An 18,811-nucleotide genomic window follows, 5' to 3' on the forward strand; every position below is an offset into this window, starting at 1 on the left:
GGCACATTTGCAGCAACTGCATAAAGACCATTCGGCGTTCAAATTTAATAAAAGAATTTTGGTTCAATTGGTGTTGTGGTGATACCTTGTATTATTATTACTATTCATAATTATTATTATTCCTACAGGTAGATTGAAGAATTAGGTAGGCTTTCTACAAAATATGGTCCAGGAGCAAAGGTTTAATTTAATAAGCTGGAAAGTACTGTAAGTTTACCACTTTCTAACTCTGACATTGTAAAATACTGAGAAATTAAGTCTGAAAAGCACCCACTCCAACCCCTGTAGAAATTTCATATTTTCTGGGAAAATTCCTCAGGTCTCCACAGATCCATAACCTATAAGCAAGGCAACTGCTACTGCCAAACAGATATACCTTGATAGTCATCCAAGAAAGGAACAGATATAGCTTGTTTTTCTTATAAGGAAATGGCACTACTGCAGTAACCAGGCCTGAATGAAAATTTACAAAAAGAAAAAAATGGAACCGCTTCTCAATTATGTGACTGGTTTAAGACTCATACTCAGCTGATAGTGGAAGGTATTAAAATGTTACTCACATAACAGGAATTGAAATGTTAACTACTGCACATTTCAGTGCCAACAGACCATAAGATGTCATCCAAGCCAGCAGTCAACAAGAATAGTGATATAATTTATTTATCAACATAAACAGCATGAGACTTCAAACATGCTAAGTGTAGATACAACTAGTCTGACCTGATGCTCCTGTATTTTTAATTCACATATTCCTTTCCTTCCCTGTTTGTTTTCACTCTGACACAGCTTGTAAATTATTTAGAGGAAAATCTTACATACTTGCACAGCCCCTTGCACAGTGTGGTCCTGATCCTGACTGAGGCTCCTTAGAGCTACTATAATGAAAATGTAATCCTCCAGCTTTTGATGTGTATGAGGAGAAAACTGTTGATGTGACCCCATTCAAATATTCAACACATCAGAGGAGAGCAATGTAGAACAAGATACTATAGGATTGTTACATACATCTGAGCCTCTGTTTCGATGATCTGGTTGTCCTTTCTGGCCTTAAACTCAAGATGTTGTAGACAGTATTTCTTCTCTAAATGCAGTAAGTAGTACATGAAAAGCTTACTTTTACTTGACATTTGATTATCTTCTTCCTCTATCGTTTACAATTCATCATGCTTGATGCAGTAACAGACATGAAAGTCATCTCTGCCCCAGAGACTATACAATCTAGTCCAGTGATCCTCAAACTTTTGTAGTGATGACCCCTTTCAAATAGCAAGCCTCTGAGTGCGGACCCCCCCTTATAAATATATAAAAAAGTGTTTTTAATTTAACACCATTATAAATGCTGGATGCAAAGCAGGGCTTGGGGTGAAGGCTGACAGCTCGTGACCCCTAGTTTGAGAACCCTTGATCTAGTCTAAGGTAGAAGCACTGTTTAAATAGTACACTGTATGATGAGGCAATGGTTTAATACAAGAATTGAAGGTAGCAGTTTAAATATGATTTGTTATATACTTTTTGTGATCAGAAAGTATGTGGTTATGCAATGTTTAAAGGAAGAATTTGGCCAAGACAACATGTGAGAGCAGACAGCGAGTTCCAAGCATAGAGCACAGCAGCATGGGAGACAAAGAAAAAATCAATTAAGGAAAGGACAGACAGCACTACGGGTGTCATTCTTCAGATCCTTGAAACAGAGGATGAGAAACTTGAATTTGATACAAGAGGGAAAAGTCAGTGATGTTACTCAAATCATTCTGCTCTAAAAATAATTTTCACAGTCCATTATTCGTCAAATTGTGGCAGCAAATAGAGGCTTCAATCAAAATCTGGGTTCCACTTTGGTTGATGCTCTGTACAGAGTAGAAGACTTAGTTGTTTGAGCATTGCTCTGCTAAACCCAGGGTTGTTAGTTCAATCTTTGAGGGGGCCATTTAGGGATCTGGGGCAAAAATCAGTACTTGGTCCTGCTAGTGAAGGCAGGGGGCTGGACTCGATGACCTTTCAAGCTCCCTTCCAGTTCTAGGAGATAGAAAGAATTGGAGATATACCTTTCTTTCTTTCGTCCAGAAAGCTTATTATCTGAGAAAAGCTTCATCCCATTTTGCCCAGACCAAAGTACAAATGGCAAGATATGCTCAAATACCATAAATTTAATTTGAAAAGAAAAAAATTCTTACATTTTTGTGAAGGCTGCTGGAAGCAAGTTTTACTGTAGTGTGGCTTTCACACAAGCATTACAGAAGCTCAATTTATTCATCTCTTTAGGCTGGTCTGCAGTAGAAAAGTTGAATCCATGTAATTTGATCTGCCAACTAAACTAAATGTATTAGCTTAGCGTAAATCAATATAAACAACTAACAGGTTTAAATGCATCTATAACTAGGGGCTTGCACTGGTGTAGCTACAACAATTGAGTTCCATCAGTAACTTTTGCTAGAGCCCAACATCCTATTCAAAGAAAAGATCTTAATTCACTAAAGACTGAACATTTTACCATAAGTGGACTCGAGTCATCCTGTTTAAATGAAATAGCAAGTTAACTCTAAGAATATTCTAGAGTTGCCTACATGAAGCAAGACAAGGCCTTTGCAAGCACAGCAACGATTGGTGGAGTGGGTCAGATAATATCTGCCATACTAGACTCTCACAGGAGTTGTCACTTTTCATAACAGAGTTCAGTGCCATCTTGATTTTTGTTTTGGAAAAGCTTTGCCCTGGTTTGGAAGACCACTTCACACCTCATATATAGAGCTCATTACAGCATTTTTGGCTAGGAAATTCACGTTTTAGATGAAGCTGCAGCTAGCTGCAAAACTTTCTGGTTTAAGGTCTGGTCTACACTTCAAAGTATAACTATCTTGGTTAGAGTTGATTATTACTACTAAAAAACGGTATACAGGTAAAAGCCTTAGGGCAGATGAAGTTATACAGGTATAAAAATTACTAACACTGGTATGGTTATTCTTCCCATATGAGAGTAGTTATACCAGTAAAAAGCCCCTTATACCGATGTAACAGAGTACACAGTGGGGAGCTGCTCCACTTAGTTAAAGCTGTACAACTGTCTAGTGCAGACAACCCAAATAAATGGTCAGTGTTCTTACACTGCTACATGTGTGAAAAAGATTAAATTAAAGTTTCAAATTCAAACTTGGAGGTTCAAATACAGCTTTTATCTTTAGAAGCAGGCATTAGTAAATTAAAGCTTGGAAGAATCCCTCTAAAATTTTGAAATTAACGAAAAAAGAAAGACTGCTTTTGCACTTAGGTAGAAACATGGCACATAACTGAAAGCCAGAAGTTTAACTCTTATTTTTGAAGCAGAGGGAAGAAGGGTGTCTGACAGACTTTTAGAGATACTTGTATCAGATATCTAAATCATTTTAACAAAGACTTGACAAATACTTCAGCTCAGAGGAAAACACTGAAGAGTGACTACTAAAAATAGACAAGATATCCCTCTCCAGCGGCCACCGTACTATGCACACGCATAGCAGAAGGAAAAAAAAGTGTATTCCTACTGATTTAAAAAACGAAGTTTTTTTTGGCCAAACTACTAAGATTTAAGATTTAGTAGCAGTACTAATTTGCTACTGTTCTTAAAAGTGAAGCAGGAAATACAAATCAAGTTTGTATCCTTTATGATGCGTGTCATGGCCCAACTGGTTTCCATGGATTGCTAAATCTTGTCTAATTTCTTTCCCTAGAAGCCTAACAATGACTGGTAAAATAGGCTGATAAAAGTCACCAGTAACAAGGAAGTGACACCTGAAAACCACTTCCTCCACATTTAACTAACTTTATGGTCATACCTTACAACTGTCATAGCGAATAGCTGTTAAAGCTTCAGTTACTCAGCATCTTCATATAAAGGACCAAAGAAGCTCCCATTCTAATTTCCTTGGCCCTTCTACAGTAAAAAACAGCATGGTCCAACAGAGAGGGCATGGAATGGTTTTCATTCTCTGCCCTTCCATAGGCTGTGCACACCTCAGTTTCCTCATCTGTAAGATGAGGCTAGTATTTTCCCACCTTGGAAAGCATTTTGAGATCCATGAAATTTTTTTTTATATTAAATAATGTATTCAGTGTGTTAAGTATTACTTAATTTTAATGCCAATTACTGTTAAGTCCTCCAGCGCAAAAAAAAACCAAAAACAGATTTAACATTCAAAGCAAGTTTGGTATTTCTGAAGTAAAATTTTAAAATAAAATTGCTATAAAGAAGCAAAAGATGAGTACAAAACAATTTACTTCTATATATATATACACACACACACCATTTACAGGATACGGTAGTTTGCATTTGCCATTCAAGAAAATCAAAGTGGTTTACAAATATTAAATGAACAGGACTCATCACATCCTTGTCAGTAAGTTGTCCATTCTACAGGTAGGGAAACAGGCACAGAAAGATTAAATGGCTTATCCAAAGCCACAGAAGTTTTGTGGCAAAGCTAGGAATAGTATTCAGATCTCCTGTGCTCTAACTACAAAGCCACCCTCCTTCTCCTATAGGTAACATTGGCTATAGGTAATATTTTCACCAGCATTTATATGACTTAGGAGCCTAAGTTTTATTTTTAAAAGTGACTTTGGCATTTAAGTACTAAGCATTAAAACTCAAGTCAAGCAAGCACTTTTGAAAGTTTTACCCTCATGTTTTACATGACTCAGGAGAATGGATCATTTCATGTACCATCACAAAATAAGTTTAAACTTCTAAGTTTATTTGCAATTCTGCAAATACCACCTATTTGATTGTAACTGTAACTGGGTTGTCATCTGGACATACAATGAAGTTTCTTTAGCAACACACATCTTACCTGTTGTGTCTTCCAAATCAATCAGTTTGGGCATTAAACTTTCAGGTAGTTTTTCAGGTAAGTCATAGCCATTCTTCCTAGCAACTACCAGATGAAAAGCAGCACAGAACTCATCCAGTGTCAATGCGCCATCTTTATCAAAATCAGACAGTTCCCTAAAAGGAAAACTTACTATAAATAAAATCAAATTCCTCTCTAAGTCATTTTATTTTCAGATTATATACTTCTGTTGCCTTATCTGAAAGATTGTTAGATGTGTATTTTATATAATTCCATTTCCCATGTTAATACTTAGGACATACAGTGCTATGCATTTTGAGTGTTCTTTAACAGAGATAAGTCCTCATTAATGACAGGTTTTAAAATTAACAACTGGGTTTAACTCATTTAATATTACATTGCTAAGTCTTTAGTTTACTATCCTTATTTTCTGCACTTTTAAGCACTGACGGTTCTGCTCAGCACTATCTGCACCAAGTAAGTTAGTGGCAGATTATAATACAGCAGTATTTCAGCATGTCGATATTACAATCTGACACTTTACATGCTTTTATTTAATGAGGGAACGATCTCATTTAAATTAGAATCCAAAATGTAAGTTATCTGAAGAGCTAATGAAGCAGACAAAATCTGCTGTGGACAAGTTATTGAATGAGCATGTCAGGCATTGGAGTACTCATTCTACACTGAAATGAAGAGTAAGATTTGTGTTTAAGTCATTGTGGGACTAACAAATTTACCCAGAAGCATGTGTGACTAAATGAAATGTGCATGCCAAAAATGCATCTTTTTCCATGCAATTTCAACACATTTTGGTTGGGTGAAGTACCTGACATTGTGGCCTCTAGCTCCCTGGTAAGTAGGGGCCCAATCCTGATCCCACTGAAGTCAGTGGAAAATGTAATATTGGCTTAAATGGGAGCAGGATTGACACTAAAACAGCACTGCCATTTTGTGCAGGTGACACTTTCTAGGAAGGAAGATGAAAAGTGCTGACTGATTGTCCGACAGCTCTAATATAAATAGCTGCAGTTCTCAAAAATAGCTACCCCAAACTTTGACACTTCACACTTACCAAATGTGAGAAAGCTCAAGAATAGGTAGTTTTGATTTGGTAAAAAATTCTTTAGCTGCAGACCCTGAAATATTAAAACAATAATGCTTAATATTTATTGCGAACTTACCAATCTAAGGCTCTTAAAGTTTGTTAAAAACAAACAATTTAGCAAAGAGTGCTAATTAGAAGAGTAAGACTGACAAGCTGACCTATTATATAGCAAAATTAGTTTCAAAGCTTCAGTTTTTTAATCACAGTGGAGCTGTATTGTACCAATAATTTAGTAAACATAGGACTTCTTACAAAATGGTATATAGATACATGTCCACCAGCACACTGTATTTGAGAATACAAAATTGCTATACCTATAGTAACTTCCGTGTTTAAAGAACTCACCTGGAATAAATCCGTTCAGATCAGGTTGAATGGTTTTAAACTGATTTACATAATACTGCCTTTGTTCATCAGTTATTTTCCAGGGATCATCATAACTACTCGATTGCCTACGAATTTCATTTGCAGTTGTAGCTGATGCTACAGTTCGTACTGTTGTCTGGTCCTGCAATGAAACATTTTTCCTCAGTATTATCTGTCTAAAACAATTACGTGGACTGCCATTGTCTCTAGACTACTTGCCTTCAAAGCTTAGTTATTTCTTGTAGAAGTTTAAGTGTTGCAGGAAGCTGTCAGCAGATTGCATATTTGGGACTATCAAGCTATAGGAAATATTTCTGCACATTAAATGGTGTAGAAGTGACTGCAATTATGTAAGCAACAAAAAGGTATGGAGTGTATGCAGAGAAAACGAAGTACAAATATTCTCAGTTACTTTTAATTTTGGCTTTTCAAATGTTAGCAAATTTTTAATTTTGAAAAACTTTTCTGGATAAAAAAGTATAGTACTTAACAACTCAATGATACAGAAGTATCTGTTGGGTAAATAAGATTAGAACAGATTTCTGATCTCCACAACATAGTAAATTTGGGTCCACAGTATGAGTCTAGAGTGAAAGTATGAAAAAGATGATTGCAACATTAATTTGAATGAAGCAAATCAAATGAATACCAATAAAATGTCACACCTGGACAGAAGCAGGATGCATGGCTAAAAGAGTACTGGTTGGTGGGGTATCTGCAAAACTGACCCAGTTTTCTTGATGTGGTGGCGGGGAATGGCCAGACCATATGGGATCACCAGTAGCAGATGAGCCTGAAAGCAAAAGAAACAGTTCCCTTTCAAAATATAACAACCTGAAAAAAATTTAAGAAAAAAACTTTGTCCAGCTAAAGTCCATGGAAAACTGAAATAAACTGTGATGATAATCACAAACCAGACTGTAGTAATGTGAAAAAATTTCAAAGCTATTCTCCAATGCCTTATTGTAGTATTAGTATTCGATATTGAACAATACTCTTAAATATAAACTGCCAAGAAAAAGGAAGGGATTGCTTACTGTCACTAGTATTTATAAATATTAAGAAAAGATCTGGGTTGTGAACATGTGCTATATCAAGAATAATTAAAATGAAACTTCTTCATATTTTTCCCTTCAAAAAGAACTGAGAAGAGAAATCAAACATTTGTACTGAGAGGCAAAGAAACTAATTCAGTTATTTAAAGTTATCATATGGCATTCCTGCAGATATCTGTGCTATTTCTATTTTTTTCCTTCTTAATGTTTTGATTTGTAATTCCAGCAACAGCTCATTTTTCAGCATCAGTTTTCTTGATATCTATAATTTAATAACTTAACTCTGTTGCTAAAGCAGTGTGACAATTATTCAACAATACTCGAATCTCAAGTCGGTAAAATTATGTAACATGGTGGTTGAGTGGCTTACCAAAAGCCTTACAGACTTGTTTTTCATAAATGTGTTCTGTTCAGTTAACTTATTTTGATTATGTAGCACTGTTGTTCAGTCCTTTAATAACTTAATTATACTGATGTTTAAATATCTATAGCAACTTTTTTTGGGCATCTGAGTCACCCAATGCTGGGGATATAAAAGTCTCAAGCTTCTTCAAAGTTCTGAATCAATAAAAAAAATTGAGGAAGTCTTGGGAAGGAACAGGAAAAAAGAAAATTTTAAAAATTTGGAAGAATCACAAGAGACAGGTCTGTTTCCTCCATCAAGCAGAAATATTAAACCCCTGGAAGACCAAGAAACAGTTGTGAAATTGGCTTTTGAAGATTTTAAACAGAATGAAAGTTGTACAGTGCTTTTGTACAATCAAATGCAATATTGAGGTTATGTTAAATTCTTACAAGCACATTTCTACCTATGCATCCAATATTATAGATGCAAGAAGTAAGTTCATAACTTAATATTGGACTGTCTCATGATACAATCATGAAGCCTACACTGCACATCTGAAGAAAGGAGAAAACATTCCCCACATTATATTATGTCAGCTCTTCAACTTGGATCCAATTTTATGCTGCAAGAACAATTAAGCTGCTCCTAGGATGGGTGTCCATAAATGAATTACCATGAGAGAATTTTGTATATACAAGTAGTTCTTTCATGGAAGTTAAGAATTATCAACAGATCCAGGTTCATGTAGATTATGGATAAAGAACACGTCATCGATAGTGAACAGAATGGGCAAAACTTCAAAAAATAATTCAAGGTAATGAGACAACTAAAATGTTAAGAGAAAACTGTTACTGGGACTATTTATACGTAAATCCAGAATTACTCTACGTTTATACGTATTAAGATTAAGTGTAATGAAATTATCCTTTAGGCTGGGGATTTAGAGAATATTAAGTCACTTTTTCCAGAAAAAGAGAGAGAAAACTGCTCAGAAAAACAAACTGTTCAGAAAGCTTTTATCTGTTACTCTATCTGCTAGAGTGCACAGTAAATTGTTGGGGTCTACTATATTTACATACTTTATAAGAAAAGATAGGGGACATTACTTAGATTTGTTTCTGGAGAGCTTTCTCCCACTTGAAAATGGGGAAAGTCTAACATAGGGGGAGATACTAGATTTCTTAGTTTCTTCTAGCTATCATTGTAATTAATAGTTTTAACTATATTCGTAGGCAAAAGGTGCTACAATCCACATCCTAAACATTTAGCTGTGTTTGAGATTACCAGCTGGAACTATTGTTTTAGTCCTCCGGTGTACACACTACTTCATCAGACCCATTCCTTGTATGCCAGTGAGGTAAAGCAGCGTTTATCCAACAGTGCTGAGAGTAAAGGGGGTGGTGATCTCTCAAGTTGCTCTCTGCCTCCACACCCTTCCCCAACAGCTAGCCTAATTAACCAAAAAAATTAAGTAGAAGCAGCTCAGCTAAGGCATCTCAGAAGAATTTCTCTTCATGTTTCTGTGCCTGTGGTAGGCCCCACAGATAGTGAGCCAAATCTTCGTTCAGCTCTTCATCTCACCTCTGAGATGCTTTGAGCACTGGTTACAGCAAGACTGGGGGAAATAGGCGGGATCTGATATTGCTCCCATTCCTGTAGGTTTTGTCAGGTCTGCAGCTGGACAAAGTTCTGGACAGAGGCAGAGCTTAGTCCCTATCCTGAACATTAAATTCAGCTACAGGGCAGGATTAACCTGCCTAAACAGAAGCAGAATTACAAGAGCGGATTTAAAGATGTATAATACCTGCAAATGCAAAACAAATTCAAAAACATGTATTGCAAATACTATAGTACAGACAGTTTTTACATAAATTTACCAAACAAAGTTTAATTTAGTTGGTCTGCCAGGGATGCCTACTTTGACTAGAATGGATGAAGGGTAGTTGAACTTTCCAAGTTAGTCTTACTGGGTATGGAGGTCTGAGAGAACCTGGCACCTCCCCCTCAACTACTGGCTTCCCTCTTGGATCCTGCAGACCTGAAACAAAAGCTTGCTAAGGTCAATGGAAGGCTTATATGAGTTACGGTTCCTGGATATCTTAAGTTATTGTCTTCCTACTTCTACTGCTCCTGTGTTGTTTACTAACTCTTGCCTGCTTGCTTTGCTTTTGTTGTGCATTGTCAGCCAGTTGTAATGAGAAGACAGTTTCCTTCATAGTGAGTTTTCACAAGCTTCAATTTCACACAACAAAACTGGATTGTGTGGTGATTATCAGACTATCACTTGTAGCATTTCTATTCACTTCAGAATAATGGTTCAGCATTTCTATGGCATCAAAGAACTAACTGCAATCATTGCTTTTGCATGGGTAGGCTTGGAAGGATTCTATTTTTATTTTATAAATTTGAACAGGTAGTTGATTAAGCCAAATGTGCCAGTATTCTATTTTTATCCTGTCTTATTTTTTTACACTAAACAGGAAATACAAACCCTCACAGATACTGACTTGTATTCTTTGACTTCTGTGTAAGTTTAGCAACTCTTTATGGATGAGTTTTTTATGCGAACAGATGGATCAAAGTGATACATATTACAGTCAGCCAGAGGCTGGCTTAATGATATATAAAGCATATGATTTTTTTTGTGCTGGTAACTACTGAAGAATATTTAAAACATGATTTTATACTATCAAACACATCTGGTTATTCAAAGTTTAGTGACTACCAAAGAGGATAAATTGAGAAATTAAGTCTTACATTTTATTGACTGCCAGATGAAGTTAACAGCAAAAAGAAAAAAAGTGTACAAGTGATCTGAAAATTTTACCTGTGGAAGTGCCTAACTGACAAAGTCCCACTGACTTTCAAGTGGACTAGGCTCCTAAGTGATTTCTGAAAATGGGACTCAGGCTCCTAAGTCACTTATGAAAGTTTTACCTTTCACCATTTGCTTTAACTTTTATTCCTTAATTTCAATTAAGACTGAATTCTTCACAGGTTTTCAGGTGAAGAGAAAAATGGACAATTACTCACATTTATCAGATTTTAACGGAAATCTATCCTTCCAAGCCTAGTCATAATAAATACTTGCCATATACTTCCAAAACTCTGGTTTCACCTGAAACAGTAAACAGTTACATATTCAATCAATTTGAATTGTGGCACTAGAATTCCCTGGGGAAAACCTGGTAGTACCAAATTAATTACTATATCTTTTAAGTAATTTTAAGCTATCAGCAGAATTGTTTTCTTTTTAGCTACAGTAGCCTTTCCAACAATCTTTTGTTCTTCTGGATGCTTTACTATCGTTGGTATATGGATGGGGTGGGCTGTGAACAAGTGAATAAAGGTTATTTACTTTTAACTTTGAGAATCCCCTCTGTGCCTGCACACGTGAGATGGTGCTCAGTGTTGAATTCACAGAAATTCTACAAAAGCTATGTCCATTTGGGCTTGACAAGTGACCCTAGTGACATCAACATATGACATTTGAATGCAGCTCTTAACCACCTCAACTCCTTCTCCTAAACCACTGAGAAGACTCTTGAAGGAAGTTATCAGTAAAGTACTTTCTCTTCACTGGCCAACGGTCCTTCAAGGTCTTCTGTGCATGCACACTTGTGGGAGAGTAAAGAGCAACCCCTCTTGGAATGGATGGAAGGCCGAGGTCTCAAGTCTCACACCTAACTCTGAGATTAAGTCTAATGTACAGTGCTTAGTAAAAGTGTGAACTGAACTCCATGTGGCTGTGCTACATATTTCTCCCATGGTAATTGTCTTTAAACAGGTCACTGAAACAGCAGTAGCAGGTTGTTTGGTTTTTTTTTAATTTAAATGAGATTTTTTTTAATTTAAATGCTCTCTGAGGGGGAAAATCTATCTAAAGATAGTTTTAATTAAGATATAATAGCAGCAAAGAATCCTGTGGCACCTTATAGACTAACAGACATTTTGGAGCATGAGCTTTCGTGGGTGAATACCCACTTCCTCAGATGCATGTAGTGGAAATTTCCAGGGGCAGGTATATATATGCTAGCAAGCAAGCTAGAGATAACGACTGAATCTGATTGAACTGACCTCGTTATCTCTAGCTTGCTTGCTAGCATATATATACCTGCCCCTGGAAATTTCCACTACATGCATCTGAGGAACTGGGTATTCACCCACGAAAGCTCATGCTCCAAAACGTCTGTTAGTCTATAAGGTGCCACAGGATTCTTTGCTGCTTTTACAGATCCAGACTAACACGGCTACCCCTCTGATACTTAAGATATAATGTATCTCAAAGATATCTCATCATGGAATAGAGATTATAAATTCTAATTCATAGTAGAAGACAATATATTCATGTAATGTTTAATAAAAGTTTTGTAAATGAGATCCAATAGTTCGTGGATTATGGACCCAATCTTAAGGGGTTTCAGGGGCTTCTGTATAAATTAGAGGTTAATCTTTCTATCTACCCAATGGGACTCTGTGCTCAGTCTAGAAGTTACCACCAGAGATGCTTAGTTTTGCAATTTTCAATCTGTGGATTTGTGTCTCCAGAAATAATATGCTTGTTAACAGCAAAAATGTTTTTAAATAAATAATTATACAGAGATGAGAAATAACAGTCCTCAGCTCTATTGTCCCTCAGCAAATTTGAGTACACAGAGTCAATCCCCTACCTCTCTCTAAAAGTGCTAAGTTTCAAAAAATTCAATGAATAGAAGATTGTTGGGGGTGGAATATATATGGACAAGGAGAAGTTTGGAGATAAATGTGAGAAGGGAGGGACAGGCACTAGAAACAAAAGTGAAACTGTTTGAGCAGCATATTCCAGAAGTCTTGAGGTCTTTCTGAGTGTAGCCTTCACTGATTTGAGATCTACCATAGCATTCTCTCACTAGAAGGGAAAACCTATAATGGCATCAGGCCGTAGAAGAGACCCAGTCTGGGAATAATTTAATGAAGTTCCTCTACCTGTGGGTAAGACGTAAAACGTAAACAGTGCAACAAAGAAATGCAAGGTCTGGTTGCCTGAATGAAACTGCAGAAAAACCTGAGTCTCTCTGGATTAAGTTTAGAAGTTTAAGCAACAAGGGTGATGTCTTGGTAGGAGTCTGCTATAGGACCATCAGACCAGGGGGATGACGTGGACAAGGCTTTCATCTGGCAACTAGCAGAAGTTACTAGATCGCAGGCCCTGGTTCTCATGGGAGACTTTAATCACTCTGATATCTGCTGGGAGAACAATACAGCGGTGCACAAACAATCCAAAAAGTTTTTGGAAAGTATAGGAGACAACTTCACAGTGCAAGTGCTGGAGGAACCAACTAGGGGCAGAGCTCTTCTTGACCTGCTGCTCACAAACCGGGAAGAATTAGTAGGAGAAGCAAAAGTGGATGGGAACCTGGGAGGCAGTGACCATGAGATGGTTGAGTTGCAGCTAGCAAGAGATGTTAAGAGTAACAAGAAGGGTTTCTTCAGGTATGTTAGCAACAAAGTCAAGGAAAGTGTGGGCCCCTTACTGAATGAGGGAGGCAACCTAGTGATAGAGGATGTGGAAAAAATTAATGTACTCAATGCTTTTTTGGCCTCTCTCTTCACAAACAAGGTCAGCTCCCAGACTGCTGCACTGGGCAGCACAGTATGAGGAGGAGGTGCCCAGCCCTCTGTGAAGAAAGAAGTGGTTCAGGACTATTTAGAAAAACTGGACAAGTCTATGGGGCCGGATGCCCTGCATCCAAGGGTGCTAAAGGAGTTGGCAGATGTGATTGCAGAGCCATTGGCCATTATCTTTGAAAACTCATGGTGATCAGGGGAGGTCCCGGATGACTGGAAAAAGGCTAATGTAGTGCCCATCTTTAAAAAAAGGGAAGGAGAAGGATCCGGGAAACTACAGGTAAGTAAGTCTCACCTCAGTCCCTGGAAAAATTATGGAGCAGGTCCTCAAGGAATCAATTCTGAAGCACTTTGAGGAGAGGAAAGTGATCAGGAACAGCCAGCATGGATTCACCAAGGGCAAGTCATGCCTGACTAACCTTACTGCCTTCTATGAGGAGATAATTGGGTCTGTGGATGAGGGGAAAGCAGTGGATGTGTTATTCCTTGACTTTAGCAAAGCTTTGGATATAGTCTCCCACAGTATTCTTGCCAGCAAGTTAAAGAGGTATGGGCTGGATGAATGGACTATAAGGTGGATAGAAAGTTGGCTAGATCATTGGGCTCAATGGATAGTGATCAATGGCTCCATGTCTAGTTGGCCCCTGGTTTCAAGCGGGAGTGGCCCAACGGTCGGTCATGGGGCTGGTTTTGTTCAATATTTTCATTAATGATCTGGAGGATGGCGTGGATTGCACTCTCAGCAAGTTTGCAGATGACACTCAACTGGGAGAAGTGGTAGATATGCTGGAGGGGAGGGACAGGATACAGACAAATTAGAGGATTGGGACAAAAGAAACCTGATGAGGTTCAACAAGGACAAGTGCAGAGTCCTGCATTTAGGACAGAAGAATCTCATTCATTGTTACAGACTAGGGACCAAATGGCTAGGCAGCAGTTCTGCAGAAAAAGGATCTAGGGGTTACAGTGGTCAAGAAGCTGGATGAGAGTCAACAGTGTGCCCTTGTTGCCAAGAAGGCAAAAGACATTTTGGGCTGTATAAGTAGGGGCATTGTCAGCAGATTGAGGGAGATGATTATTCCCCTCTATTCGACATTGGTGAGGCCTCATCTGGAGTAGTGCATCCAGTTTTGGGCACCACACTACAAGGAGGATGTGGAAAAATTGGAAAGAGTCCAGCAAGAGGCAACAAAAATGATTAGGGGGCTGGAGCACATGATTTATGAGGAGAGGCTGAGGGAACTGGGATTGTTTAGTCTGCAGAAAAGAAGAATGAGGGGGAATTTGATAGCTGCTTTCAACTACCTGAAAGGGCGTTCCAGAGAGGATGGCTCTAGATTGTTCTCAGTGGTAGCAGATGACAGAACAAGGAGTAACAGTCTCAAGTTGCAGTGGGGGAGGTTTAGGTTGGATATTAGGAAAAACTTTTTCACTAGGAGGGTGGTGAAGCACTGGAATGGATTACCTAGGGAGATGGTGGAATCTCCTTCCTTAGAGGTTTTTAAGGTCAGGCTTGACAAAGCCCTGGCTGGGATAATTTAGTTTGGGATTGGTCCTGCTTTGAGCAGGGGGTTGGAACAGATGACCTCCTGAGGTCACTTCCAAACCTGATATTCTATGAATGAAACAACATCATGAAAAGTGTGCCTTCTCAGGAGGAAGCTGCATTGAAGATGATGAAAGGAACATGTCTGAACATGCAGGATCTTCAGATTGGTAAACATTTTTATTTCATACTTCTCTCTTAAGGACTGCCTTTCTTCGTTCCGGAAGATTCTTGAATTCTCATGTTTGAGCAAAATATATAGTAGTTACTCTATGGTACTATCATTTTAGATGCAGTTGTGATAAAAACAGTGGAAATAGGCAGCTCTTCCTTTTACAATGTCACCTTTATAGTAGTACTGAGTGTCAGTGAATGCAATGACTAATACTAAATGAGCAGTATGGTAATAATTAAATAACTGCATTGACTTATTTTGTTTAGGAGACTTCATCCTCAACATACAGGAATCTGAAGACTATCCACCCTCAAGATTACCATCATTTTCTGTAGTTTCCATTATTCATTTTCTGATATAGCTGTAAAACTAACCTGAAAAGTTTCCAGAATAAATCACTTTAAAAATGTGTAGTGTGTACCTTGTAAAAATGAAACCTGCATCTACCTCTGAGTTGTGAAGAATATGTATTGAGGTTATAACAACCAGAAAGAATGCACTTTTATGGAGAAATACATGATTAAATAGAGTCTTCTGGACTTGATTTAAATCAGATTGATTTAAATCACTAATCCACCGAGCAGTAGTTTCTGTGGAATGGGCTTTACCCCATCACCCCATATGCCACATTGATGACGTTCCCAAGGAAACTGTTTTGTTAAAGGTTCCATTTCTAGCTCTATTATATTAAGAAGTACAGACTTCAAAATGGTGTCACTTGATTAAGATCTTATTCTGCCATGCAACTTCAACCATCACTTGATTTCTGAAAAGCTTTTAGCAGCCAACTTTCTAGCTGCTGGATCTGGAGTTTAAATTGCTATGCAAAAGGAAAAAAAAGTGTGTGCTGTTTTCTCTCTTGATTAGGTATAAAGGCATGATTTTTTATTTAATTAATTTATTTATTTGGTGGCAGGAGTAGAGAACCTGTTTCCTTTTCGTAAGAAATTCAAGCATTATTTTGGTTTTTTTCCTGGGAAACTCCGGAGAACTGGAGTAGTAATATGTTTGTGACTGATCAATAACTGAAGCTTAGTTTGAGAGGGGAAGCAATTTTTATTCTGATTATTTAAAACCATTTTGTTAGCATCTATTAATTCAATTTCCTGAGAAACACTTAGGAGAACAGACTTTTGTTAGAATAAACTCTACCACTTAATTGGGGTTGGAATCAACATGGGCCTCCAAGAACTATTCCAGCAAAAATCAAGCCACAACACGACTTTACATTCCTGAATTTAAGGTTTAAAAAAGAGAAACACTTTGCACACACCTTTCAGATCTTTTTATATCTTAAACAAAAGGACACAAATCCAAGATCCTCTAAGACTATACAAAAACCTTAGCTTCTAGCAAACTACAAGATCACACTAAAATGGTGTCCTAACTGAAGTACCAGACAGCAAGATGATAATCAGAATATGATTGTAAGATCCAATCTCTCACCCTGCCTAGGCAATAGTAACAGTTCTGTCTTCAGAAAGGTGTGAACCACAGTTTCCAAATAGTATGAGGCATGCAGTTCAAACCCTGACAGTAAAAGGAATATTAGACCTTAAAATGATCACTGGCCCCTTGATCTAGTAATCCAATTTTGCCACTGGTCCTAAAAACCATATAGACAATATCAAATCTGAGAACAGCATAGTTTTTATTCCTTGATGGGTGACAACACACCCATGAATTAAAGAGTTTGTTTTTCAATCACTTGCAGGTGACAATATATTTAAACAAAGAATTCATACACTTTGGTTATTGTCATCCAACTAGTGCAAGCTTACTAGCACCAGGAAAGAGTTAATCTACCATATTTCGGCTAAAAGCCTTTCAGCTTTCCAAACTCTAGCAATATTCTGTACTTTATAAAAGGGTTGCTAAGAATCATTTCCATACATCACCACCCAGATGCTAGTTGGGTCTACGCTTTGACTTGGCCGTCAACACATAGAATAATTAAATGATCAAAGGAGCATGAAGCTTGGCTAAGGTATTCCTAAAGAAACTGGAAGAGACAAATGGAAGATTAATGCCAGCAGAAAAGATAGTTCCGGGATTAAGGCACTGGCCTAGGATATGGAGACCTGGGTTCAAGTCCCTGCCCTACTTTACTTCCTGAATGATCTCGGGGAAGATAGTCTCTGGTTCTCAGCTCCCCATCTGAAAAACGGAGGTAATAGCCTTTCCATGCCAGATGGGTAACTAAAATAGATTAATTTTTCTTGGCTGAATTAAGTTCAACATTCTTAAACATTGAGGGGTTCAATGTAGATCCTGAGGAGAAGGTAGTACGGGGACACAGGCAACCACTTGTTCCATGCAAAAAGGTAACACTAATTATTAGTCCTAAAATATCAAGATAATCCTCTTTAAATCCTAGCATTTGACACACTGGACTCATAGCTACAGAGACCTGGACCACCTGTCTGGATTACAAATGAAAATATTGTGGTCTCAGTTTTAAACCCTCTTAGAAGTTTTGGAACATATCAGAAAACTAATTCAATTTGACATTGTTAGCTGATTATTCAAGAGAGACTCAAGACTGGAACAGGAAGGGAATCTCCCAGGTTAGGACTAAGGTTTACTGGCAGAGCTGGATTTCGAATTTTGCAGAGCACTGGCCAACACCATCATTCTAGCCTGTACTATTAGACCCTCACTTAAATAAGAGTACAATCACCACTTCTCTCTCACACACACACCCCTTGTGTGTGTAAAGCACAGCTATGATTCATGCCAAGGCACAAGCTGGGTCAAGGTAAGTCTTTCCACTCTGAATCAGGATGGACATGGTTTGCCCTGAGCTACAACAGAATATTAAAACCTATTCTAGCTAGAAACTAGAGATAGGAGATCGCATTTGCAATACAGATAATCTCGCTGCAATGAACAATTTTGAACATGATAAATAGTGTTTCAGTGTAGGAAATATCTGGAGGAAGTGACAAAAGACAATTTAAGAAGACTGAGTTTTTTGGTCTAATTCTGACAGCTTTTTAGAGTCAGTAAGTTAATTAACTGAATAGGCATCACCCAAATATTTTTGCCAGAACTGACTGAATAATGTGGAATTCTGCAGCAAACTACTGTAGTTATGAAAAACGGATAAAGAGCAAGTTACTGACAAATGCCTGGAGTCCACTGGCTTTGAATACCGCAAGACAACCACCAGAAATAGCTCATCTGCATTTGAGCCTGTAAGAATCTAGGTTCTCAAGTATACTACTATATGCTGGGGTAAAAAGGGAAGTCAATTTATCCATTAAAAATTGCAAATTAAACTAGGGCTTTTAAAACAGTTTGACTAAACCTATTCTGTGGTACTCAATAAATGTATGGCATGTGCACACTGAAGAAACTGATCTTTATATCAGATAATGTATAAGCATGCCTAATTACTACGGCATGATACTTGTTGGGACAACATCACTGGCACAACCCCCTGCATACGATCTAAGCCAGGGGTCCCCAATGTGGTGCCCGTGGGCGCCCTGGAGCCCTAGGGGGCATCTAAATGCACCTGTGTCCTGGCCGGCGGTTAAGCATCCGCCGAAATGCCGCTGGCGATGCTTCTGGATGAGGCCACTTGTCAGTGGCAAGCAGCATCATCAAGAGGCAAATGCTCGACCGCTGCCACAGTCCTTAGTCTGGTGCCTGCCAGACGAAAAGGTTGGGGACCACTGATCTAGGCTTTCATATGTCTCTGAATATTAAAACAAAATTTTAGTCTTTTCTTAGGACCTGATAGCTCCAGAAAATACCTTCAACCAATTCTCACATAAGAA

The 18,811-nt window shown here is 38.0% G+C and overlaps 1 protein-coding gene across 14 annotated transcripts in view; it reads right to left on the minus strand.

Moving 5' to 3' along the window:
- REPS1 (RALBP1 associated Eps domain containing 1) overlaps positions 1 to 18,811 on the minus strand; it is a 106,447-nt gene that overhangs the window by 45,737 nt on the left and 41,899 nt on the right. For 13 of the 14 annotated variants that reach the window (XM_030556432.1, XM_030556428.1, XM_030556426.1 and 10 more), the window contains 4 exons: positions 6,963 to 7,090; positions 6,277 to 6,439; positions 5,899 to 5,962; positions 4,824 to 4,978 (listed from right to left, as the gene is read on the minus strand). In XM_030556432.1, the coding sequence (XP_030412292.1) occupies positions 4,824 to 4,978; positions 5,899 to 5,962; positions 6,277 to 6,439; positions 6,963 to 7,090 (510 nt within the window). The remainder of the gene's footprint in view (positions 1 to 4,823; positions 4,979 to 5,898; positions 5,963 to 6,276; positions 6,440 to 6,962; positions 7,091 to 18,811) is intronic. The other variant, XM_030556429.1, reaches the window with a different exon arrangement.

Source organism: Gopherus evgoodei, chromosome 3, assembly GCF_007399415.2.
Source record: "Gopherus evgoodei ecotype Sinaloan lineage chromosome 3, rGopEvg1_v1.p, whole genome shotgun sequence".
Classification (NCBI taxonomy): Eukaryota; Metazoa; Chordata; order Testudines; family Testudinidae; genus Gopherus; species Gopherus evgoodei.